General features: G+C 44.4%; 1 protein-coding gene across 6 annotated transcripts in view; it reads right to left on the reverse strand.

Annotated features, from left to right (window-relative positions):
* LOC118396724 (S phase cyclin A-associated protein in the endoplasmic reticulum-like) overlaps window positions 1–25,508 on the reverse strand; it is a 142,256-nt gene that overhangs the window by 9,443 nt on the left and 107,305 nt on the right. For all 6 annotated transcript variants that reach the window (XM_052465775.1, XM_035791108.2, XM_052465773.1 and 3 more), the window contains 5 exons: window positions 12,786–12,909; window positions 10,587–10,816; window positions 8,662–8,817; window positions 5,495–5,735; window positions 3,647–3,796 (listed from right to left, as the gene is read on the reverse strand). In XM_052465775.1, the coding sequence (XP_052321735.1) occupies window positions 3,647–3,796; window positions 5,495–5,735; window positions 8,662–8,817; window positions 10,587–10,816; window positions 12,786–12,909 (901 nt within the window). The remainder of the gene's footprint in view (window positions 1–3,646; window positions 3,797–5,494; window positions 5,736–8,661; window positions 8,818–10,586; window positions 10,817–12,785; window positions 12,910–25,508) is intronic.

Here is a 25,508-nt window from a genome sequence, read left to right on the forward strand (position 1 = left end):
TATTCACAAGACAGGTGAATGCATATTCAATAGGAATGGAGTGTGTGCGTGCATTGAGTTATTGAGCTTGTTTTGGCTAATCTCATGGGGCCACAGATGAAAACCAATTTGCGACTTATTGTACTGATCAACAACCTGCTCCTGTTCAGTAGAGTGTGTATGCCTGCCTGTCACGCGGGAGACCGGGGTTCAATTCCCCGACGGGGAGTGACTGGTTTATAAGGCATATCTAGGGTGTACAATGTAGTCCACAAAGCTAGTCCACTAAGTCCACAAAGCGGAAAATTCACTTCACGCTTTCTGAAATGATTTCCAGCCGGTGGAGTCTCAGCTTTAGGGCTCCCGAGTGGCGCAGCAGTCTAGGGCACCTCATCTCAGTGCTAGAGGCGTCACTACAGACAACGTGGTCTGATTCCAGGCTGTATCACAACCGGCCGTGTTTGGGAGTCCCATAGGGTGGCGCACAATTGGCCAAGCATCGTCTGGGTTTGGCCGGTGTAGACCGTCATTGTAAATAAGAATGTGCTCTTAACTGACTTGCTTAGTTAAATAAAGGTTACATTTAAATAAATAAAAAACATTTGAAGAAGCAATCAATTTATTTTTAAGTGTGCGCTGTCTCTAAGACCCATGACATCATTCACACACACAATCAGTTCGAGGCTTGAGCAAAGATGCTATTGACTGGGAGAGATGTGAGGCGGGAGAGAGGAAGTGAATGAATAAGGTTTTTGAGGACAATCAACTTTGAAATCAGAAATATTTTGCATTATGGTTTGCATATCATCACAAACAAGGTACTCGGGAAGTGAATTGATGTTAATGCTAGATTCTCATTCTCAGTGGGGTGGCAGGTAGTCTAGTGGTTAGAGCTTTGGACTAGTAACGGAAAGGTTGCTAGATCGAATCCCCGAGCTGACAAGGTAAAAATCTGTCATTCTGCTCCTGAACAAGGCAGTTAACCCACTGTTCCTAGGCAGTCATTGTAAATAAGAATTTGTTCTGAACTTACTTGCCTAGTTAAATGAAGGTTAAATAAATTGCAAAATGTGTAGAAAAGCATGAGTTTTGCTATAAAACTGCACATTTTTCTCTCTGCCCCATGGCAATATGTGTAGAATTGCAGGGAATCAGCTTTAAAACAGCCTCAGTTTCTCTCAGCCTAATAGCAACATGTGTGAAATAGCATGAGATTAGCTCTAAAACAAATGTGTCTCTATGCCCAATGGCAAAATGTGTAACATTTTAGGAAGTCTGCTGGCTAGAGCTAGCAACATGTAAGTGGAACAGGCACGGTGCTCTGGTGCTGTAAGGGGACATGAGCTGCGCTGATAGACTTTAGTAGATGACGTGAGACACATTTGACAGATGTACCGAAAAAAAAACATTCTAGTGACGAAAAGTTTTTAATGTTCTATTATCGATAACTCACTGAAGTTTTTAATGTTCTAGTATCGATAAATGACTGAAGTTTAGCGCCAGGCCAAGACCCACATTACACTAGAGAAAACTGGCTGCTCCACTGGGACAGAACAATGGACCCCGTTACTCTGAGGGACAATAGACAGCCCAACAGCACAGACATGGCAACACAGGAATCGTTAAAGAGGTGGCTCGTTGCTTTTTTAGGAATCACAAAAAAACGACACCCTCTCCTCATCTAATGATACGTTATCAGAAGCATATAAAGGAAATGGAAGTATCCTCATATGGAAAGACGGTTGCTACAGGGCCACACTGACTTCATCTTGACAAACCAAATGTCATTCATCTCATATTTCTGAAACAGAACAGACATGTGAAATCAACAGTTGTCCAAAAGTGATCCATGGTGAAAACTAAACAAATAGCATCAACACTAAAGCGGACAAACAAAGCTCATGAAAAAAAACACTTGACTTTACATAGTGAGCTTCAAAAGTATTGGGATAGTGACACTTTTGTTTTGGCTCTGTACTCCAGCACTTTGGATTTGAAATGACACAATGACCGAAGTGCAGACTGTCAGCTTTAATTTGAGGGTATTTTCATCCTTATTGGGTGAACAGTTTAGAAATGACAGCAATTTTTGTACATAGTCCCCCCCATTTTAGGGGACTAAAAGTAATGCAGTGTCATTTTGGAGTAACTGACTGTAAATAATAGAATATATTTCTGAACACCTACATTATTATGGATGTTACCATGATTACAGATAATCCTAAATGAATTGTAAAAAATTATGAGTGAGAAAGTTAGAGGCATAAATATCATATCCCCCAAAAATGCTAACCTCCCTGTTATTGTAATGGTGAGAGGTTAGCATGTCTTGGGGGTATGATTTTGTGTATCTAACGTTCTCACTCATCATTATTCACAATTCATTCTGTATTACTTTATTATCCCAAATGGCACCATATTCCCTATGAAGTGCACTACTTTTGACCAGAACCCTATGGGCCCTGTTCAAAAGTAGTGCACTATATAAGGCAGGGATGGGCAACTTTGAAAGAAATCTGTAGTTTGCGGGTCTGCATACCCACATTCATACCCAGATATGCAGTCAGAGCCAGTCCTAGCCTTTTGGGTGCCCTAAAATCCCAAAAATGTTAGCTGACATGGGCTAATTTGTTTATTTTCGGAAATGTATCCACAGAACGCTGCAGCCCGTCTGGTGTTCAACCTTCCCAAGTTCTCTCACGTCACCCCGCTCCTCCGCTCTCTCCACTGGCTTCCAGTTGAAGCTCGCATCCGCTACAAGACTATGGTGCTTGCCTACGGAGCTGTGAGGGGAACGGCACCTCAGTACCTCCAGGCTCTGATCAGGCCCTACACCCAAACAAGGGCACTGCGTTCATCCACCTCTGGCCTGCTCGCCTCCCTACCACTGAGGAAGTACAGTTCCCGCTCAGCCCAGTCAAAACTGTTCGCTGCTCTGGCTCCCCAATGGTGGAACAAACTCCCTCACGACGCCAGGACAGCGGAGTCAATCACCACCTTCCGGAGACACCTGAAACCCCACCTCTTTAAGGAATACCTAGGATAGGATAAAGTAATCCTTCTCACCCCCCTTAAAAGATTTAGATGCACTATTGTAAAGTGGCTGTTCCACTGGATGTCATAAGGTGAATGAACCAATTTGTAAGTTGCTCTGGATAAGAGCGTCTGCTAAATGACTTAAATGTAAATGTAAATTATCTGTCATCATGGTAGCATCCATATGAATGTAGAAGTGTTTAGAAACATATTGTACTCTTATTTACAATAAAAGGGACTCCAAAATGACACAATACTTTACTTACCATTGAATTCTATTGGGCACAAAATAATCTGAAAAACAACCAAAACTAATAGCATGTAACAAGTTTGTAGAGTCACAAACTTGATGTAGTCTTTTGCAAGCTATGAATGAGACCAAATACTTAACTTTTCACTACTTTAATACACAAAAGCACATTTTTCCAATACCTTAGGTCCCCTACAATGGGGGTATTATGTACAAAAAGAGCTGTAATTTGACAGTCTGAACTTTAACCTCATAGTCATTGTATCATTTCAAATCTAAAGTGCTGGAGTACAGAGCTAAAACTACCAAAAAAGTGTCACTGTCCCAAAACTTTTGGAGCTCACTGTATTTTAGCACAGTTGTGTATGTTAAAACCTTTACCTGGTTGTCAGGGTGGTTGACAGTGAAGTAGCCCACACAGATGATGACTTCCTGCAGCAGCTCTTCAGAGGAGAGCTGAGAGCAGTACCACAGCAGGGAGCTCACTATGTGACGGAAGGCAAGGGACAGCCCCTCGGCACCTAGAACAGCCTGAAACATCATCAGCAATTAAACACCACTGAGAAACCACAAACACAAAGCAGACACTAGCTAGCTAGAGACATTCACTAAAACTAACTGGATAAATGAACAATAGTGCTAAAAAGTAGAGAAATCAACACTATGCTGTTAATGTACGAGAAGCTGGATTTGCTGAATTAAAAGAGAGGAGAGGGATGGTTGTGCTTTAGCGGCTACAGACGGGTTGATTTTGTGTACAGAGACTCTGCTAGGGGGTCTCTCCCCAGCCCCCATACCAGGGGGTCCTACCAGAGGGACCCCAATCCCCCTGCAGATGAGATGCTATCAGTGGTCCACAGACAGTATTTATTAAACATGTCAGTATGACTGAGCACCACAGGGTCAGCACAGAAACAAACCACTGGAATCAGGTTGGGGTGTATGGATGAGGATTGGACTGGGGACTATGGGAGAGGAGGGTGTAAACAGTCTCCTAAACAACAGGACTTACCTGAGAGGCCCAATCCTGCTATCAGAACTGAGTCTCACTCCTGTCTACACTCTAAATAGAACACTCTGCATACTGTAGACATAACCATCTCCCCCAATGTAATCAGTCTTAGGACCTGGGAAGAACAGTAAGACAAACTGACCCTATATTGTGTCTGTCTCTATTGTGTCTGTCTATATTGTGTCTGTCAGTGAATGAATGCAAAGGCTGAATATAATGTGTTTTGATGTGCACCAAAAGGTTGATGATTAAATGCTATGAATATTATACATTTACTTCAAAATAGACTTTTCCAGTTTGAAATCCACCCCATTTGGTAGCTGATTCTGGAGCCTAGCAAAATGGGCAATGAGAAGAGGGAGCAGCTCAGCATCCACTTTAGTGCTTATTAGTCAGCACTAGTGTGGGGTAATGTGAACCACAAGGTGAAAACAACTCACAGGCCACAAAGAATCATTATTTAAAATGTTCATAAAAATGGTACTGAAACACTTTGACTTCCAGCTGTTTTGAATAGCCTGAGCATGGCGGAGCCGAGGGAGAACGGCCTCTGTGTTAATTACCCACAGGCATTAAAATAATTAATAACTTTCCAACTTTCTCCCTCACACCTTTCTGTTTACGCTCTGCCAGAGCACAGTGAAGCTGTCATCCTCTCTTCATCACAGCTGAAAATGTATGGCCCTGGCTACAGCACTAATCACTCAGGTCCATCCGCACTGCTGACCCACTGGGCTCCTTTGAACCTCAGCAGGTGACCCCAGGTCACGGGACAGGCATGTTTATGTCCGAGAGTTCAGCTTTATCCTAAGGAAAAATACTCCAGTCGTAATGGCAGCAGCTCTGAGAACTGGCCTCTGCTGCCCGATCAGTTACATATAGCCTTGTTGCTGCCAGGAACAGGAAGGAGAGATATTTTCAGTGCTGCTTGATGCTTGTGCACAGGGATATGGGGGTGCTAGTCAATCAAACAGAGGGGCCATAAGGTGACAAGACCCCCTATTTGGAATGTCAGTCTGTGGATTGTGTCCAGCATAATACACCTATGTAACCAGCAAGGCCAGTATATATGAAAAACCTGCACCGCAGCATAATTTATGAGATTACAGTCACTGTAATCAACATCATCTACTGGACCTGAAGGATGAGGGATTCAAGTGTGAGAACGTGTGTCTATTGTACCTCAGAATGAAGAAGAGTGTGTGTGTGTGTCATACTTGGAAGGCAGACAGGTCGAGCAGGGCGAAGCTGTTGAGGAAGCGGAGGCCTGTTAGGGCCACCTGGATGACCCCGGGGGCGTAGGGCTCCTGTGGGCTCTGGGCAGCCGGCTCAGGCAGGGAGGAGCTGTGGAGCAGGATGCAGTACAGAGTGTGCACCACACCCACCAGGTCTGTGGACTGCAGCAGGGCTGTCAGTCCTGTGGGGTCTGCACGCTTGTTGTCAAATATACTGGGAGACCTGCAGAGGATACAGGGAATATAAATAAACATGTGACATGATCATTTCATTTCTGCTCAATGAACATAGTGACAGAAATGTTATATAGGGAAATGAATTGGATCAGAGTACTCCACATTACAAGATCTCCAAACTCATTATTGCTTACTAAGAAGTAGATCTCCTTTCTACTAAAAAACTTAGTTAAAAATATCCTGACTTTTCATTTCATTCTATATCAAGCAGAAGTTGAATTCACAACATAGCCCTTCAGCTTGCAGCCAGCAACTGCAACGAGCTAGCCGAGCTGAGTTTGACAACAAGCTGAAAGTTAGTAAACCTGAGAAGGTGTTGGCTGCTCTCCTCACCGCAGTGACCAGAAACCCAGGATGTAAGAGTGAAGGCAGTCTGGTCCCTGTGGCTTCTAGATTTACTCGCTAGACCAGGGCTGTCCCCTCAGATATAAATAATTGGGCCTGCCCTCTTTACCCTGCATGCCTATCGGGTCAAGTGGCTTAACTGGTTACACAGAGACAGAAGTTGGAGTCTGGTGGCTGTGTGTGAGAAGGTGTCTATGCTCAGCTGTGCAAGTGAAAATGATTGAATAATCAGGGTTAAAAAGCTTGGTCATTACCACTACAACCATAGCCAGAGATATGATTTAATGGTACAACAGTGACACAGAAATGTGGCTCTTATCTTCACCAATTCGGAATCTGAGTTTGCTCCTCCAAGCTGGGCAGAGTGAACACAGGAATTTGGAAGTAGCTCTGACAACGGCTCCTCTGCCCTTGGCTGCAGAGAGCTTCCTGGCAACATGCTGTGTATTCAGGCACATTTAATTAAGGCACACCTTACAGGATTGAACGCAGCGTGTTCGTGTGTCTTAGCCAGGATGCCGCCCTGCAGATTAAAGGGATTGGTAACATCATCCTCTCAGTACACATCACAGGTGAGAACAGAACCAGAGTATAATACTGAATTGGCTGGAAGGAGAGGTTGCTCTGCGTGCCTCAGCTGCCCTCTTCATACGACTGGAGGCCAGTCAATGCAAACGTCTATAAATAGAGTACAAAATGTACTCTTTCAAACTAGATAAACAGCACTACATAAAAGTCAATGGCATCAAAGAGAACTCATCTCAAATCGCTCCCGTTGTTTTACATTTAGGATGCATGCAAACAGAGTTCCATGAGCTAGCGCTGACAGGAAATTTAAGAATACTCCTGCTGCACAGGCTGTGATTTGCAGGCAGAGAAGAGGCCGTTTGACCTCTGGATGGAACCCACTGTACATGCTGTTACTTGATGTTGGCCAACAGCTCTGTGTGGAAATTCGTAGCTCGGCAAGTACATGGTCTCTAATGCCAATTAAATCCCTCGACACAGCAACTGGCATGACCAAAAATATTCCAGGGCCATAGTATGCATTCTCTCCAGTATAATCTCATGAACACACAGAGGAACGGGTAAGAATGGAGATAGTTGGCTGGATTAGCAGGGTGTTGATTATTACACAACATCGCTCGGTCCGCTCATTAAAGTTATGGTGCTGTGTTTTCTCACAGATATTAGGTGACAGTCTCAGCAATACTCCCGTGCTGGTGTGAAGCAGCTGGGCACTGTTACAGCATACAGCAGCTGGAGGGGAGAGGTATACTAGCAGAACAGCATCTACAGGATTGTATGTAAATCAGTCCTGTTTGATACTGACTTATGCCAGGTTTTGACAACAGACCTGAAATATTTGAGCTAAAATACATCTGTCCTAATTCAAACTGTGACACGACAGATACTAAAGGGATCTGATGTACCCATATGACGCGTGTCTAACTAGCAGGGCAGCATACCTCTACTAAGGGTCATGCTATCTTTGTCAGTATTGCGTCTCAGTCTGTGTGCTTAGCCTCTGTCAGCGGCACCACTGAGCCTCTCTTGGGGGTGGTCACAGTGACACACGTGGGTGGGTTTCCCCCAGTGTGCTGGAGGCAAGGGTTTATGGTGAGTGACAGAGCACTGGAGTCAAGTAGATGCCTATCTCCATCAACAGTAACGATGGCCTCGCCAGCGCTCAGACTAAAGGAAACCACTGAGTGCGATTGAAAAGTAGGCTGTGTATTTGTTTGGGTTCCAACAACCAGTCTTTATGGGACGGAGGACTTAAAATATTCAATAGTGAGTCACGCCTGCCATTAGATTTCTGAACTGCCATGTGTGAGGGCTCTGGGAGAAGAGGCTGAAGAAATTTGGCTTGGCACCTACAACCCTCAAACTTCTACAGATGCACAATTGAGAGCATCCTGGAAGGATGCATCACCGCAAGGTATGGCAACTGCACCGAACGCAGCTGCAGGGCTCTCCAGAGGTTGGTGCGGTCTGCCCAACGCATCACCGGGGGCAAACTACCTGCCCTCTAGGACACCTACAGCACACGATGTCACAGAAAGGCCAACAACCACCCAAGCCACCGCCAGTTCACCTCACTATCATCCAGAAGGCGAGGTCAGTACAGGTGCATCAAAGCTGGGACCGAGAGACTGAAAAACAGCTTCTATCTCAAGGACATCAGACTGTTAAATAGCCATCACTAGCACATTAGAGGCTGCTGCCCTATATACATAGACTTGAAATCACTGGCCACTTTAATACTGTTTACATATTTTGCATTACTCATCTCATATGTATATACTGTATTCTATTTTACTGTATCTTAGTCTATGCCGCTCTGACACTGCTCGCCCAAATATTTATATATTCTAAATTCTATTCCTTTACTTTAGAATTGTGTCTATTGTTGTGAAATTGTTAGATATTGCTGCACTGTTGGAGCTAGAATCACAAGCATTTTGCTAAACACGTGTATGTGACAAATAACATTTGATTATTTTTTTTCCACAGGGATGTCTGGAGAGGAGGGTCATAGAGGAAGGGAGACGGCTGCCACCCACCGGCCAGTCACAGCGAAGCACAGCTTACACATGGCGTGCAGCAGAGCGGTAGCCTGATGGAGGAAGGTGGACATCTTGGGGCTCTCGTCCACTGGGCCCTGGACAGACAGGAAGCAGCCGTACAGCTTGTCAATCAGACCCATGTTCACCACATAACTGAGGGAGGGACAAACACAAAACGAGGATAAGAGTAAATTCACAGGAAATAAACAACAAATTACTAAACCTTCACAATTAAATATTTGATGTCATTCAAGAAGTATCTCTGTGACATATGTTTTATCCTAACAAAGGCCCTCACTGAGTGCAAATCACCGGCAGCACAGTTGAAATTTGATCTCTCACCTAAGCCCTCTATACTCCCTGTTATTAGTGTGATATCACCAATTTGTCTTGCCAATGACAGGTCTCATGATCATGTTGCCTCTACTATCTCAGCAACAAAATCACTCGTAACAGCATCCTTACATTTACATTTGAGTAATTTAACAGATACTCTTATCCAGAGCATACATTTTCATACCTTTTCTGACTCCAATAAGTCATTAGAAGGTGGTTGTGCCCCCCTGTGCCAGCCCAGAGCTAGGCCCCTGACTGTCTACTGACCTGAGTCTGCCTCACAGCTCAGGTATGCCTTTCCCACCCCGCTCAGCCCTACCCACTATAGGGGCCGACAGGGAGGCTCAGCAGTCAATCACAAGACCTCCCAGATGTACCAGATAGTTCAGTCCAGATTCAGGAAGCCTGCCACTGTTCTACACTACATGAGTTCATTCCTTACTCTCTCGGGCTCCGCTTATTCCCTCAACTCGCTCCCTCGTTCGCATACCTTTTTTTGTTGGGACTGTCAATCAAAATGGGCTCCTCAAGGCAGGTATTCCTATTTTTTCAACCTCCACAATAGGTCATCTGACACTTGAACCACGGCCCCTTGTTATGACTTCATCCTCTTCCACAACTTCACTAGAGCTGAAAGGAGCTTTCCATGCACAGTTGTGCACAATGCCTGGTCCAAAGTCTGTTTGAAAAGCTGTTCAGTCTTGTCCCTGTGTGTTTCAACTTATGACCTACATGCATCTGTATGTTTCTGACACTGGTAGGAGATAAGTATGGTACAAAGCCTGGTGAGTGATTGGTAATGAGAAATGAAGACTTAGAAGGGGAATGCTGATGTTCTCTTTCTGTGTGATCTACAGTTCACCATAATGGGGGGAAAAAAGTGTTGCTGAAGTTACCATCTTTTTGATCTTATTTCCTCCCTACCATCACATACATAATTTGAGGCAGAGGAGGTAAATCTTTCATTGCTTGCAGGGATTACTAGTCTGACGACACCATTTTTCTCAGGCTCTCCCTTGTCTCCAGGGTTACGACTGGGTCATAGTATGAGTGTTAGGCCTGGTGCAGCTGCTCTGGTCAGATGAATCATTGGCTGTGGGAGGGATGATGTGAAGACTCCACTCTTCCCGAAGGTCTGGGCCTGCCTTTCCTCACCGCCCCGCAGTGCCTGGACAGACACAGCCCCTGCTACTCAAAGGCCACGCTCAAGAGGATGTTGCAAACTTTCAGGAGTGTTCTTTGTTTATGTTGCCTCAAGTAAAAAACATGACATATTACTTTGCTGAGGAGTTTGATCCAGAACGTGTGAAAAAGTAGTTTTTGGACAGATGCCAGAGGACACCCTCTCTCACCCTCACTCCAAGCCCCTGGCAAGAACATTATCTGACCTTTTCTAAGGGAGCTGACCTTTTGTAGTAATCTTTTCAACAAAAAGCTATTTCTGATAGTAAGTAAGTTTGCTTAATTTCAGTGGTTCCCCAGATCAACCCTAAAGGAGAAAGTAGAGATAGGACAGAGGTGTTGTGACAGGGAGGAGGGCCGTAGTAGCGCAATGTGTGGTTTGAGAGAGAGGAGGAAGAGCTTACCTGATGAGGTCATGGGCCCGGGTGTTGAATGGCTCCATAGGGGAGGTCTTGGTCTTGGTGTCTGGTGATAGGATGCGAGGGGCGTCTCCACGGCCACACTCGGGAACATAGGGAAGAATGAGACTCAGGATGGTAGCGCTGGTCTGCAGCAGGCCGGTGGTCAGCCCCTCAAACACCTGCTTGTTCACACTGCGACCGAAGATGGACTTGTCTTCATCTGGGACGAACAGCTGAGAAAAAGACAGTGTGGTCAGTCAAGAGTTCCGTAAACCTCTATGTCACAGTACAGTCTGTACCAGTAGCTCTATACCTGCTCTTTCGAGCTAGCTTGTATCACATACAGCATTGGCTTGTCCTTGTCAGCTTGCCAAGTCCTCTGTCAAAAAAGGAATCTTGACATTGATCGATCACAGTGCAAAACTAACAGTGTCCCAGGCAGTCACAGTATCCACCAACAGCAGAGTTCAACAGAAGACCAGCTCATTGCAACCTCAGTTTGACTTCTACAACACAGGCCAAGGCCATTTGTATTGGTTGGGATCCTGATATGGCATGGGATCAACAACAACACAAGTGTTATTGTATAATTCATCAGGTGTGGGTCATACGTCGGTGGTTAACAGTCAGTGTGACATGGTTACTGTTGCCGTGCCAGACTACTGCTGCTGCCATATGAGAGGTCTCAGAGGTATTCCCTCCCTGGTAACAAGGAAAGACAACCGGATAATGAGATTGTAGAGAAAACCACTGGAACTAACATAGGGGGGTGTTCTGTGTTCACCATCATCTGTGATATTAAACCAAATTCTCCCCTTACCCATGCCTCATATACATAGACGGGCTGATAGAAATTGCAGCATACTGATTCCTCTGACATGATTGTGGACTTTTTTAGAAATGTCATATTTTCATGTTAGTTATCCCAAACTCTTTATTACCAGAAGAGCACAAGCATCTGAAATACTCCAAGAAATGTTTATGAAGATATATTAAGAGTCTCAGGGTATATAAAGACTCAGGTCATGGTGTTCTGGTGACAGGAGTGTATATCCCCTTTTAGTTCAGTGACATTTTTGCATGTGTGTGTGTATATTGAGGTTAAGGTTTAGTTTTAGAAATAAGGAGGTCAGGTAAAATGTCTGAACCATCTCATTTAAATTAATGGTTAGGGCAGCATGCTGACAGCGTTAGTAAATCCACCAACATTCTCCACAAATCGAATTAAAGAGGGACAAGCACAGACGCCGGCACTCTACCTCCACCCACTTCCAAACACACACACACACACACACACACACACACACACACACACACACACACACACACACACACACACACACACACACACACACACACACACACACACACACACACACACACACACACACACACACACACACACACGTTCTTACGCAGACTATTCATGAGCCCCATGTTCGTCAGTGTCCACGACGTCTAAATAAGTTAACGTTGTCCTGTTTAACATGTCAGTTGTCAAAGCAGCTGTGGGGATATACGTTTTATATAATCTGAAGCATACAGACTAACCTCCCCCTCCGTGCCCTCAGGAAACATGACTGCTTTGAATTGGAAGTCAGGGCTGGAGAAGGAAGCCCCAATAGAGTTCATGCATGTAGCAAAGCCCATGTCTTTGCCTTGTCCGGTCTGTGCAGTCACCACCATCAGATGTTTACAGTCTCTGAAAGAGTGCTAAAGGTTTTTGACTGACATATAACCCATCCACCATACTGCCTGCTTCAGTCTCTCATTCCCTAAAGCCCAGAATTATCTGTGTGGCTGAGGTGGAGGCTGAGGTGGTGGCAGGGCCAGGATTTGTACTGTAGCGTGGGTCTCTGTGTTTTATTAACACTGTGCCAGGAAGGAACAAATGCTGGCGATGTGGCCATGGTTTTTCAGCACTCACAGTGTTTCATATAGTCAGGAGAATTTACATAGACAGAGACATTGGGAGGGATTCATTAAACAGCTTGGTCCTTGGGAATACGATCTACAGTTCTGATCATGACATTCAACCTTTGTAAGTATTACACAACGTTCAGGGACTTACGCTTCCATACAAATAACATCTTTGAATAATACATGCGTTGTTTAAGTGAACATACATTTAATGTAATGCCATCATAGCAATAATGATAGTAATAAGTTATGTTTTTTATGGTGTGGTGAAAAGACACTTACTGTGAGCTGATGCAGCAGCAGGTCCATGAGGGAAGCTACCTTATTGCTGAATAGAACGTAGGAGCAGTTGAGGTGGCAGCGAGAGCATGCCAGAAAGTATATGTTTACAGCAGCACATAGGGACCTGAGGAGAGAAAGAGAAAGACAGAGGGAGAACCAGATGAATCCCTTGTCAGAAGTCAAACTAAATAGTTCAAGGTAAATTTCAACACTAGTGTTACAGTGTAGGTGTTCATCCCCGGGCATTGACATGGCTATCTGAAGTAATCAGGAAACCAAAACACACTCCACCAAATGTGTGGTTCCTTAAGGGCACAATTTTATCTTTGGAAGGGTTGAAAGTATATACTGTCATTTATGTAACAGTAGGTAAGCAGAATTCAGAAACCCAGTAAAATCAACTACACTGAACAAAAATATATAATGCAAGATTTTATCAAGTTTCAGTTCATAAGGAAATCAGTCAATTGAAATAAATAAATTAGGACCTAGTCTATTGATTTCACTTGACTAGGAATACAGATATGCATCTGTTGGTCACAGATACAGTGCCTTGCGAAAGTATTCAGCCCCCTTGAACTTTGCGACCTTTTGCCACATTTCTGGCTTCAAACAAAGATATAAAACTATTTTTTTGTGAAGAATCAACAACCAGTGGGACACAATCATGAAGTGGAACGACATTTATTGGATATTTCAAACTTTTTAACAAATCAAAACCAAACAAAAAATATGGTTGTGGATCATAAACACAGTATCTGGTGTGAACACCATTTGCCTCATGTCGCAGCGACATCTCATTCGCATAGAGTTGATCAGGCTGGTGATTGTTGCCTGTGGAATGTTGTCCCACTCCTCTTCAAATGGCTGTGTGAAGTTGCCGGATCTTGGCTGGAACTGGAACATGCTGCCGTACACATCAATCCAGAGCATCCCAAACATGCTCAATGGGTAACATGTTTGGTGAGTATGCAGGCAAGAACTGGGACATTTTCAGCTTCCAGGAATTGTGTTCAGATCCTTGCGACATGGGGCCGTGCATTATCATGCTGAAACATGAGGTGATGGCTGCGGATGAATGGCGTGACAAATGGGTCTTAGGATCACGTCACAGTATCTGTGCACATTCAAACTGTCATCAATAAAATGCAACTGGGTTTGTGGTCCGTAGCTTATGCCTGCCCATACCATAACCTTACTGCCCCCATGGGTCAGTGTCCACAACGTTGACATCAGCACACTGCTCGCCCATACAATGCCATACACGCAGTCTGCCCGGTACAGTTGATACTGGGATTCATCCTTGAAGAGCACTTCTCCAGCACGCCAGTAGCCATCGAAGGTGAGCATTTTCCCACTGAAGTCGGTTACGACGCCGACTGGCAGTCAGGTCAAAACCCTGGTGAGGACGACGAGCACACAGACGAGCTTCCCTGAAACGGTTTCTGACATTTTATGCAGACATTCTTTTGTTGTGCAAACCCACATTTTCATCAGCTGTCTGGGTGGCTGGTCTCAGACGATCCCGCAGGTGAAGAAGCTGGATGTGGAGGTCTTGGGCTGGCGTGGTTACACGAGGTCTGCGGTTGTGAGGACGGTTGGATGTACTACCAAATTCTCTAAAGCGACATTAACATTCAATTCATTGGCAACAGCTCTGGTGGACATTCCTGCAGTCAGCATGCCAATTGCACACTCCCTCAAAACGTGCAAATTTTAGAGTGACCTTATTTGTCCCCAGCACAAGGTACTGATCATGCTGTTAAATCAGCTTCTTGATATGCCACACCTGTCAGGTGGATGGATTATCTTGGAAAAAATGAGAAATGCTCACTAACAGGAATATAAACAAATGTGAGCACAACATTTGAGAGAAATAAACTTTGTGTGTATGGAACATTGCTGGGAACTTTTATTTCAGCTCATATTTTTGTTCAGTATACTTATAGCTCTACCCCCTCACTACTAGTCAACTGGTTATCCAGAGCTAGGGACAGTAATAAGACAAGAGATCTGCAGAACCAGTGGAGCTCGGTGCAAATCACAGTCAGTCTAATCTGGAGTCTGATCCTGCAGCGCTTCCTCTGTGGCGATAAGGCCATTCCTCTCAGCAGGTCCTCAGCTCAGAGCCTTAAGGCAGGGCTCTGTATTATGTCTGCTTTAAACAAACCCTATGAGAAGATTCATGCCACAGATAACTGATGAATAATTCTGCTCTGACTGCTGCGCCCTCTTGTTTCATCACTTAATATTTTCTGACATCTGTATATTTTAGCCAATAGAAGAGTGGCGTGTCCTATCTGCTCTGAGGAAGAATGGAATCTGGCTTTCCTATTCTAGAGTAGGCCATGTTTATTTCAACTGGTAAACATTTTGATATCTCCCGCAACATTCACATCTGCAACACATTTCCACTCCAACCTAGTTGGCATTTAGATAGAATATAGCAGAGACTGATGTAGGCCTAGGTTGATTGGTCTGTCAATAACCTCCTCATGATCAAAATTACTCGTCTTGTTTCATATGCTAGTGGGGAGATCTGTAATTTGTTCTATATCATTATTGACATTGTAGTGTAAAGCTGTCAGACATAGAATTTGGTGATAATGTGAGAAGTATTACATTGTGAGTAATGGGAAAGTATCCAAATAGTCCCATCAATGTCTGGTTAAGAACTCTGGGGTTTGCTTGCTTAAAACTTTTAAACACCTTACTATATGAGTATCATATGCTGTATGTGTATAGGCATTCTAGCCAAATAAAATGTTGGGATCTTTTCCGTCACCATTTTAAATACAAATTCCTGAGAAAATGCAAACCAAAACAACATGATTTGTTGTGTTGATCCCTGTTTCTGCCAAACGCCTCCCTTAATAAGATCTGTTTTCCAGGAATGCACAGAAACACAAATGCCACATTAATTCTATTGTCCATTAATAGTCTTGGAATGGAGTGGGTGGAAGAAGGCAGCCATCATGGTTGAGTGGAATGATAACACAGCCTCTATTGGGCTAAAGTGAAGTAACGTGAGAACCCCACCAAACTGTGCTCTGTGGGCAGCCGACCAGAACCGGGGCTGCCTCAAATTATTTATTTTTTTCTCCATAATTTTGTAATTCAGCCACAAGTCAGGTTTTCAGTGACAGAATTCCACCATTGGAAACACTGCAAACCAATGGAATGAAATAGTCGCTTTCCTCTCAGTCTGATGCTGTGCTGCTTTTAATGTGTTCATTCTGTATGTACAGAGATGAAACCAGGCTATTATCACCCCCATGCCTGACACAGAAGGGAGAAAAGCCATTTCAGGTTAAGATTCTTTCAGTTACTGTGATGGAATGCAAGGTGTCCTTATCAAATTAAACAAGACAGGGTGTCAAACCATAGGGAAGGTTAAATGACAGGGTAGGCTGATCCTGTTTACAACACTGACATCGTCCTACATGAAAAGGCCTCGGAAATCTAGAAGACATAGAAATTATGAGGAGAGAGAGCAAGAGAGCAGTCCTAAAACACAGACTACTAAATGGAAGATGAATGATGACAAAAAAAGGGAAGGTCAGTATTTATTAAATAACTTGTAAATAATAGGCTACAAAAGCAAAGCCCGAAATGGATTAGGCAAACACCATCTTCACGATGTTTCTATAATAACCTGTCAACCATGGCACCCTGGTTTTACTCTATGCGTAAGTGGAGGCTGCCCTACCCAGAATGTCATTATCCATGTTGGGAGCTGGGGGGGGTGAGAGACAGGCCAGTCCCCCAGGTGGCTGCCACTCTTATCCAGCAGATTAAAGGGCACATCCCTCATTTCTTTAATCTTATTAGAGAGAAAAACAGCTGTCGACTGCTTCCATTCTCTTCACAAACCCATAGGACAGAGATGGATCTAAAGGCACATTTAGCTGTAAATGTCAACATATCAAATGTATGCAGACAATTTTCAATCTTATGTAGAACATGCATTTCATTTGGTAGGAGATAATATATTATCAATTATATTATACTGAATAAAAATATAAATGCAACAATTTCAAAGATTTTATTGAGTTATAGTTCAAATAAGGAAATCAGTCAATTTAAATGAACTCATTAGGCCCTAATCAAATCAAATCAAATCAAATTTTATTTGTCACATACACATGGTTAGCAGATGTTAAATGCGAGTGTAGCGAAATGCTTGTGCTTCTAGTTCCGACAATGCAGTGATAACCAACAAGTAATCTAACTAACAATTCCAAAACTACTGTCTTATACACAGTGTAAGGGGATAAGGAATATGTACATAAGGATATATGAATGAGTGATGGTACAGAGCAGCATACAGTAGATGGTATCGAGTACAGTATATACATATGAGATGAGTGTGTAGACAAAGTAAACAAAGTGGCATAGTTAAAGTGGCTAGTGATACATGTGTTACATAAGGATGCAGTCGATGATGTAGAGTACAGTATATACATATGCATATGAGATGAATAATGTAGGGTAAGTAACATTATATAAGGTAGCATTGTTTAAAGTGGCTAGTGATATATTTACATAATTCCCATCAATTCCCATTATTAAAATGGCTGGAGTTGGGTCAGTGTCAATGACAGTGTGTTTGCAGCAGCCACTCACTGTTAGTGGTGGCTGTTTAACAGTCTGATGGCCTTGAGATAGAAGCTGTTTTTCAGTCTCTCGGTCCCAGCTTTGATGCACCTGTACTGACCTCGCCTTCTGGATGATAGCGGGGTGAACAGGCAGTGGTTCGGTGGTTGATGTCCTTGATGATCTTTATGGCCTTCCTGTAACAACGGGTGGTGTAGGTGTCCTGGAGGGCAGGTAGTTTGCCCCCGGTGATGCGTTGTGCAGTCCTCACTACCCTCTGGAGAGCCTTACGGTTGAGGGCGGAGCAGTTGCCGTACCAGGCGGTGATACAGCCCGCCAGGATGCTCTCGATTGTGCATCTGTAGAAGTTTGTGAGTGCTTTTGGTGACAAGCCGAATTTCTTCAGCCTCCTGAGGTTGAATAGGCGCTGCTGCGCCTTCTTCACGACGCTGTCAGTGTGAGTGGACCAATTCAGTTTGTCTGTGATGTGTATGCCGAGGAACTTAAAACTAGCTACCCTCTCCACTACTGTTCCATCGATGTGGATAGGGGGTGTTCCCTCTGCTGTTTCCTGAAGTCCACAATCATCTCCTTAGTTTTGTTGACGTTGAGTGTGAGGTTATTTTCCTGACACCACACTCCGAGGGCCCTCACCTCCTCCCTGTAGGCCGCCTCGTCGTTGTTGGTAATCAAGCCTACCACTGTTGTGTCGTCCGCAAACTTGATGATTGAGTTGGAGGCGTGCGTGGCCACGCAGTCGTGGGTGAACAGGGAGTACAGGAGAGGGCTCAGAACGCACCCTGTGGGGCCCCCGTGTTGAGGATCAGCGGGGAGGAGATGTTGTTGCCTACCCTCACCACCTGGGGGCGGCCCGTCAGGAAGTCCAGTACCCAGTTGCACAGGGCGGGGGCGAGACCCAGGGTCTCGAGCTTGATGACGAGCTTGGAGGGTACTATGGTGTTGAATGCCGAGCTGTAGTCGATGAACAGCATTCTCACATAGGTATTCCTCTTGTCCAGGTGGGTTAGGGCAGTGTGCAGTGTGGTTGAGATTGCATCGTCTGTGGACCTATTTGGGCGGTAAGCAAATTGGAGTGGGTCTAGGGTGTCAGGTAGGGTGGAGGTGATATGGTCCTTGACTAGTCTCTCAAAGCACTTCATGATGACGGAAGTGAGTGCTACGGGCGGTAGTCGTTTAGCTCAGTTACCTTAGCTTTCTTGGGAACAGGAACAATGGTGGCCCTCTTGAAGCATGTGGGAACAGCAGACTGGTATAGGGATTGATTGAATATGTCCGTAAACACACCGGCCAGCTGGTCTGCGCATGCTCTGAGGGCGCGGCTGGGGATGCCGTCTGGGCCTGCAGCCTTGCGAGGGTTAACACGTTTAAATGTCTTACTCACCTCGGCTGCAGTGAAGGAGAGACCGCATGTTTCCGTTGCAGGCCGTGTCAGTGGCACTGTATTGTCCTCAAAGCGGGCAAAAAGTTATTTAGTCTGCCTGGGAGCAAGACATCCTGGTCCGTGACTGGGCTGGATTTCATCTTGTAGTCCGTGATTGACTGTAGACCCTGCCACATGCCTCTTGTGTCTGAGCCGTTGAATTGAGATTCCACTTTGTCTCTGTACTGACGCTTAGCTTGTTTAATAGCCTTGCGGAGGGAATAGCTGCACTGTTTGTATTCAGTCATGTTGCCAGACACCTTGCCCTGATTAAAAGCAGTGGTTCGCGCTTTCAGTTTCACGCGAATGCTGCCATCAATCCACGGTTTCTGGTTAGGGAATGTTTTTATCGTTGCTATGGGAACGACATCTTCAACGCACGTTCTAATGAACTCGCACACCGAATCAGCGTATTCGTCAATATTCCCATCTGACGCAATACGAAACATGTCCCAGTCCACGTGATGGAAGCAGTCTTGGAGTGTAGAGTCAGCTTGGTCTGACCAGCGTTGGACAGACCTCAGCGTGGGAGCCTCTTGTTTTAATTTCTGCCTGTAGGCAGGGATCAGCAAAATGGAGTCGTGGTCAGCTTTTCCGAAAGGGGGCGGGGCAGGGCCTTATATGCGTCATGGAAGTTAGAGTAACAATGATCCAAGGTTTTACCACCCCTGGTTGCGCAATCGATATGCTGATAAAATTTAGGGAGTCTTGTTTTCAGATTGGCTTTGTTAAAATCCCCAGCTACAATGAATGCAGCCTCCGGATAAATGTTTTCCAGTTTGCAAAGAGTTAAATAAAGTTCGTTCAGAGCCATCGATGTGTCTGCTTGGGGGATATATACGGCTGTGATTATAATCGAAGAGAATTCTCTTGGAAGATAATGCGGTCTACATTTGATTGTGAGGAATTCTAAATCAGGTGAACAGAAGGATTTGAGTTCCTGTATGTTTCCTTCATCACACCATGTCCCGTTAGTCATGAGGCATACGCCCCGCCACTCTTCTTACCAGAGAGATGTTTGTTTCTGTCCGCGCGATGCGTGGAGAAACCCGTTGGCTGCACCGCCCTGGATAGCGTCTTCCCAGTAAGCCATGTTTCCGTAAAGCAAAGAACGTTACAGTCTCTGATGTCCCTCTGGAATGCCACCCTTGCTCGATTTCATCAACCTTGTTGTCGAGAGACTGGACATTGGCAAGAAGAATACTGGGAAGTGGTGCGCGATGTGCCCTTTTTCGGAGTCTGACCAGAACACCGCCGTTTCCCTCTTTTTCGTAGTCGCTTTCCTTGGGTCGCTGCAAGCGATCCATTCCGTTGTCCTGTTTGTAAGGCAGAACACAGGATTCCGCGTCAAGGAAAACATATTCTTGGTCGTACTGATGGTGAGTTGACGCTGATCTTATATTCAGTAGTTCTTCTCGACTGTATGTAATGAAACCTAAGATGACCTGGGGTACTAATGTAAGAAATAACACGTAAAAAAACAAAAAACTGCATAGTTTCCTAGGAACGCGAAGCGAGGCGGCCATCTCAGTCGGCGCCGGATTTCACATGACTGGGCCACTGGGGAAACAGGCCCAGCCAATCAGAATGAGTTGTTCCTACAGCTTTACTACAGACAGAAATACTCCTTAGTACCTTGCTCATGAAACATAGGACCAACACGTTAAATATTGCGTTTATATTTTTGTTCCGTGTATATTTAAGCAATAAGGCCCAAGGAGGTGTGGTGTATGGCCAATATACCATGGCTAAGGGCTGTTAGGCACGAAGCAATGCCTTATTGCTATTAATCGACTGGTTACCAACGTAATTAGAGCAGTAAATTCAAATGTTTTGTCATACCCGTATACAGGTATGACATATACCACGGCTGTTATACCACGGCTGTCAGCCAATTAGCATTCAGGCCTCGAACCACCCAGTTTATAATGATGATTTTAGGATAGGAATCCATTCCATTCTAATTCGAATCACCATGAACATCCTACCGACTTCTCACAATCGACTCAGTCAACTGCTCATGTAATGAGCATGCAATTGCTTTGTAACACAGATAATCAGGCATGTCTTAAGCCCGCTTTAAACAAATAGCGAGAATGTCAAAGGCACGTTTGAATAATGTCCTTACAGCAGCTCATACAATGAGCAATCTCAGTGATCTGTCTTTTGCTCCCTCCCACCTAAATCGGTATGATTAGCATGACACTTGATATCATCCAGTCTCCTGGAATCTCTGTTGCTGTGCCCCCTCGACGACAGGCTCAATGATTTTGAGGAGCAATTTAGTAAAGTGCCACGCTAGCCCGCCTCATGTTACCGTGCAGTTTGTAGGTAGTGTTGGTTGACCCACGAGTGCCAATCCATCCTAACAGGCAGCATTCCTCCACCTACATAGCTCTGGGCTGCCCATTTGACCGCGTGCCACGCCCACAGCTGGACCCCATCATTTGGTGCCTGCTCCACCTGCCAGACTTCACCCAGCAGGAAACACAACGGGCACTTTGTTAATCTGAGAATAATGAAGCCTTATCTTGTAGACGCGGGATTAGGTTCCACTGCTGGCCCATACTGACAGGTTGTATAGAGAATGAGGTAGAGAGAGAGCCCGAGAGAGAAGAGGAAGAAGCCTAGAGAGATGGAGATAATTAGCAACGTAATCTCCTCACCTACTGTAAACTGCTTAACCCCAGTCAGCCACAGCAGAGCTGATCACCTTACTGGCCTGATGAGGCCATAGACACACAGCGATCTCAGGCTAGGAGGTACTGTAATAATAATCATCAGAATTATTTGGTGGGTGCTTATATTTGTCCTATTTCACACATGTACCAGTGTAGAGTGCTAGATAGACTAGAGACACACTGACTGTAGAACACCTTGACCTGGGACAGCCCTACTCCATGCAGCCCTGTGGGGATCACCCTGGGTGGCCGACCGGCTCGGACATAACAGGGGGGCTGGGGGATTGGGAGTGTCACTGACCTCTGTGACTGAATTAAAACTCTTAAGTTTAAACCATCCCAGAATCCATAGAGTATCCCAGGGGCTGATAGACAGATGGCGGGGAAGGGAAAATTAGAGCGAAGGTCAGGATCCTACCCACCCCCACATAGTATAGTACTGCTCAAATACCCCAGGAGACACTTAGGGCTCAAGAGTATTTAACAGTATTTTCTTAGTGACATAAACAACAGAAACTGCATAATAGTTTAGGGTACTGGGACAATACCAAGTAGACTCACCTTACAGATAGATGTTTCTAATTTTCAGAACTTCCTATCTTGCAAAGACAACAGGACATCAACCATGTAAAAGACTCTTTATGCTTTTTGTCACTGGGTTATCAAGCAGGAGATCGTTCCACCTAAACCTCAAGCTCAAGTTTCCCAATGTCCCTGTGCTTTTCCTATGTGCCCAGTAAGGCCTGACCATGGAAATGCTGCAGAAATCTGATCAACTTCCAGATCAGGTTGAATCCCTGCTTTTCAAAGAAAATGTGTGTTCAGAAAAAAAAAAAAAAAAAATCCTAACATGCTGTCCACACCGCTCATGTTGCAAAATGAATGTACACATACATGTTATTCAATCACTGCACCCACATTGCTCACGCGCGCCAACGAACGTCTGCGTTGCCAAGCGCTAAAATAGAAGTCCGTTCCATTTGTGACGCTGAACTCAGTGCAAGTCCTGCCTCTTCCATTTCCTCATTGGTTTATAGGAGCAGATACCCAAGTGCCATCTCGTCATTGGTTATACCCACGTGGGTGATTGAAAGATGAACCGAGGTCGGTCGTTCGTGGTAATACACCTTATTATGAAAGTTGGCTGCCAATCGCCATATAAAGTCCAAAGAAGAAAAATACTGGAAGGAGGAGAGATGACTAAAAAAGATTTGGTTTACCATTTTGTGTGTGGATTAATTGTTGGAGTTGAGGACCTTGTGCATTTCAGGTAAAAGAACTTAACTTTATATCCCAGGTCAAATTAGCTAGCAACAGCAAGATAGCTAAATAGGACAAATTAGTTAGCAACTGCAAGCTAACTAGCTAAATTGCCATAAATGTTTAGTGCTTTTCGACCTATCCCCAAATTAATATAATTGGTTCAGAGTTTGTTTTGATATTTCAACCTGCGTGTCGTGATCGCGTTTGGTGTGGGGCGACAAAATCAATTTGCTCAGTGTAAGCCAAAACACAAGGTGAAGAGCAAATCCATTTCCTGGTACCGTCAAACAGTCCCTTCATTCACTGCTATCTAAATGGCATTTCATTTGATTATCCTGTTGATCTATCTGATACCCTGAGTGCTTCCAAGATGTCCATTCTGCCTGTCATGCCACACCGGCTGGGTATATACTGGGAGAAATCTGATGAGCCGTCACGCATCACACACACAAGCACACACTCACTCACTCGTACCCTATAACGACATCCTGAAAGGAAACCACAGGTAGCGGCTTTGATTTCACTGGACACACTCAGTAATGTGACAGAGGTGGTCAACTACAATAGTGTTTTAACATGCAGTGTCCCAGCACAGCAGTGCCACTGCACTGTTAAGACGTCTCTCTAAAACTAGAAAGCAGCTCGTTCCATTTTCAGCAAGGTAGGACAGGGGCCCCTGTTCCACTTATCACTTAGATAAAATGGATACCACAACCACAGTCATATTGAATGGCCTCTTCTCCCTACTCTAAAGGAATAAACAATTCTCTAAAATTCAACTCAAAGTTATACGACTGGCTCTTCAGCCCTTCAGATGGGCCAGTATGTCTGGTCTAACGCTGGCTTGTCTTCTCTCTGAGTTATACTCCAGCAGCACCAGAGACGGGCCCATATGCTGACAGGCTCTGGTGCTGAGCCCAGATATCACTGGGACACCAGTCCCATCTCTCTCCCCCTCTCTACTCCCCAGTGACCCCTTCTGGGAGACAAAGGGACATGTCCCATAAACACACAGTAGTTGACACAAGGTTGGAATACTTGAAGAAAGCATCCATCTTTCCTTAACACATCTGAGAAGTGTTGGATTTGTTAAAGTAGTGATATGGAAACTTTGCTTTTGCTAATCAATTCACACAGTGATTTCCCCAAAGCGAGGAAGGGTGTGCTGATAAAGTTTTAAAAAACGCAGTCAGAACGACACCTCAGTTTACCCCCCACCTAATCCACACCTCCAGCCTGGGGCAAAACATTTTCTCACCATATACTAATAGTGACACTGAAGATAAGAGTCTCCAGAGGCAGAGAGAGCAGAGCAGAGGTGCTGCCTGGTGAGGATCTGGGATCATTTACAGCTTGTTTTAGACAGCTTTCCCCCTCCTCCCCTAGGGAACACAACACTCTCCACTCAGAATCCCACAGAGCACACACTTGCACTGCTCCAATAAAAAATATACATTCATTGAAGGATTTTTAACAATAGTCCCTCAAGTTAAGATTGAAATACACAACTTTATTAGGAAGAGTTTATTTATTTATTATTGTTTAGATGATTGAACGATTTTCAAAACTACAAAATTACTCTCCAGGTGCAGACCAATTAAGGTTCATCTTCACATGCAAGTAAAAATGGTTTATGCATGACTTTCCACGTTAACATCTTTGACATATTCGACAAACTGCTATATTCATGTTAATGAGAGTTGTTGCTCTGCTAGTCTAGACAGGGATCCAGCGGCAACAGGGTTACACAGGGACATTAGCAGAGCCTCACTGAGGAATTAGCTCATTAATGTAATGGTAACGAGGTGGAGTGGGCCTCCCAGAGGGGTAATACTGCCCGAGCATCTCCAACTCTGCAGTTGACTTTTTTTGTAAATCACTCAGCTTATCTGAGAGGAGGCGATCAATACGGCAGCATTACTGTAAACAGATAATGTAGTGAGCGCTGTGGCTAGCGTCTGTCTCACAGACACCGCCCATTACGCCATCCAGATGAGAAATAGTGATTAGTGGACAGAAAGACCATGTCCTTGTGTTGCATCTCATCACCACTGTAGCTCTCAATATTCTCTTCCCTTGACCTGACTTGACTCCCTTACCTTTCCTATTTTGTAAATGTGTGTGTTTATAGAATGTGGGTGGAGTAATACATGTTTAACCAGGCACAGGACTACATTGAGTGTGGGCGGGGTGTGTCTGAGGGGCTGGATTGATATGCTCTGGAGGGTTATCCCAGGTTCAGACCCTAGTTCATAGCAACAACCCCAGGCCTTCTACTCTACAGCACAGATGACAGAGAAAGCACAGAGACGGTCTATAGACAGCCAGCCTATCACAACCTGAGCCAATCAATACCAACAAACACCATAGTTGCTGGTTAGACCATTCAGCTGTCCAGACAGGACCTGGCAACACGTTGCATGTTTTGCCATTGGCAACATCATGAATATGGTCACTAAATACTGTTAAAAGTATAATACTACTAATTCATATATATATATATATATATATATATATATATATATATATATATATATATATATATATATATATATATATATATATATATATATATATCAAGTGAAACACATACCAAGAACTGGACTAATTTCTTGAGCTTTTCTTTAGTTGCATCCTAACATTCCTAATTGTGATGACGAAGGAGTGAGAGGCCCCTTCATGGTGTATTGGACTTGTCCTCAGTCTTATGCATATTTATAGAAACTCTGGAGAAGTTCTTCT

The sequence above is a fragment of the Oncorhynchus keta genome, chromosome 17 (genome assembly GCF_023373465.1).
Source record: "Oncorhynchus keta strain PuntledgeMale-10-30-2019 chromosome 17, Oket_V2, whole genome shotgun sequence".
Classification (NCBI taxonomy): domain Eukaryota; kingdom Metazoa; phylum Chordata; class Actinopteri; order Salmoniformes; family Salmonidae; genus Oncorhynchus; species Oncorhynchus keta.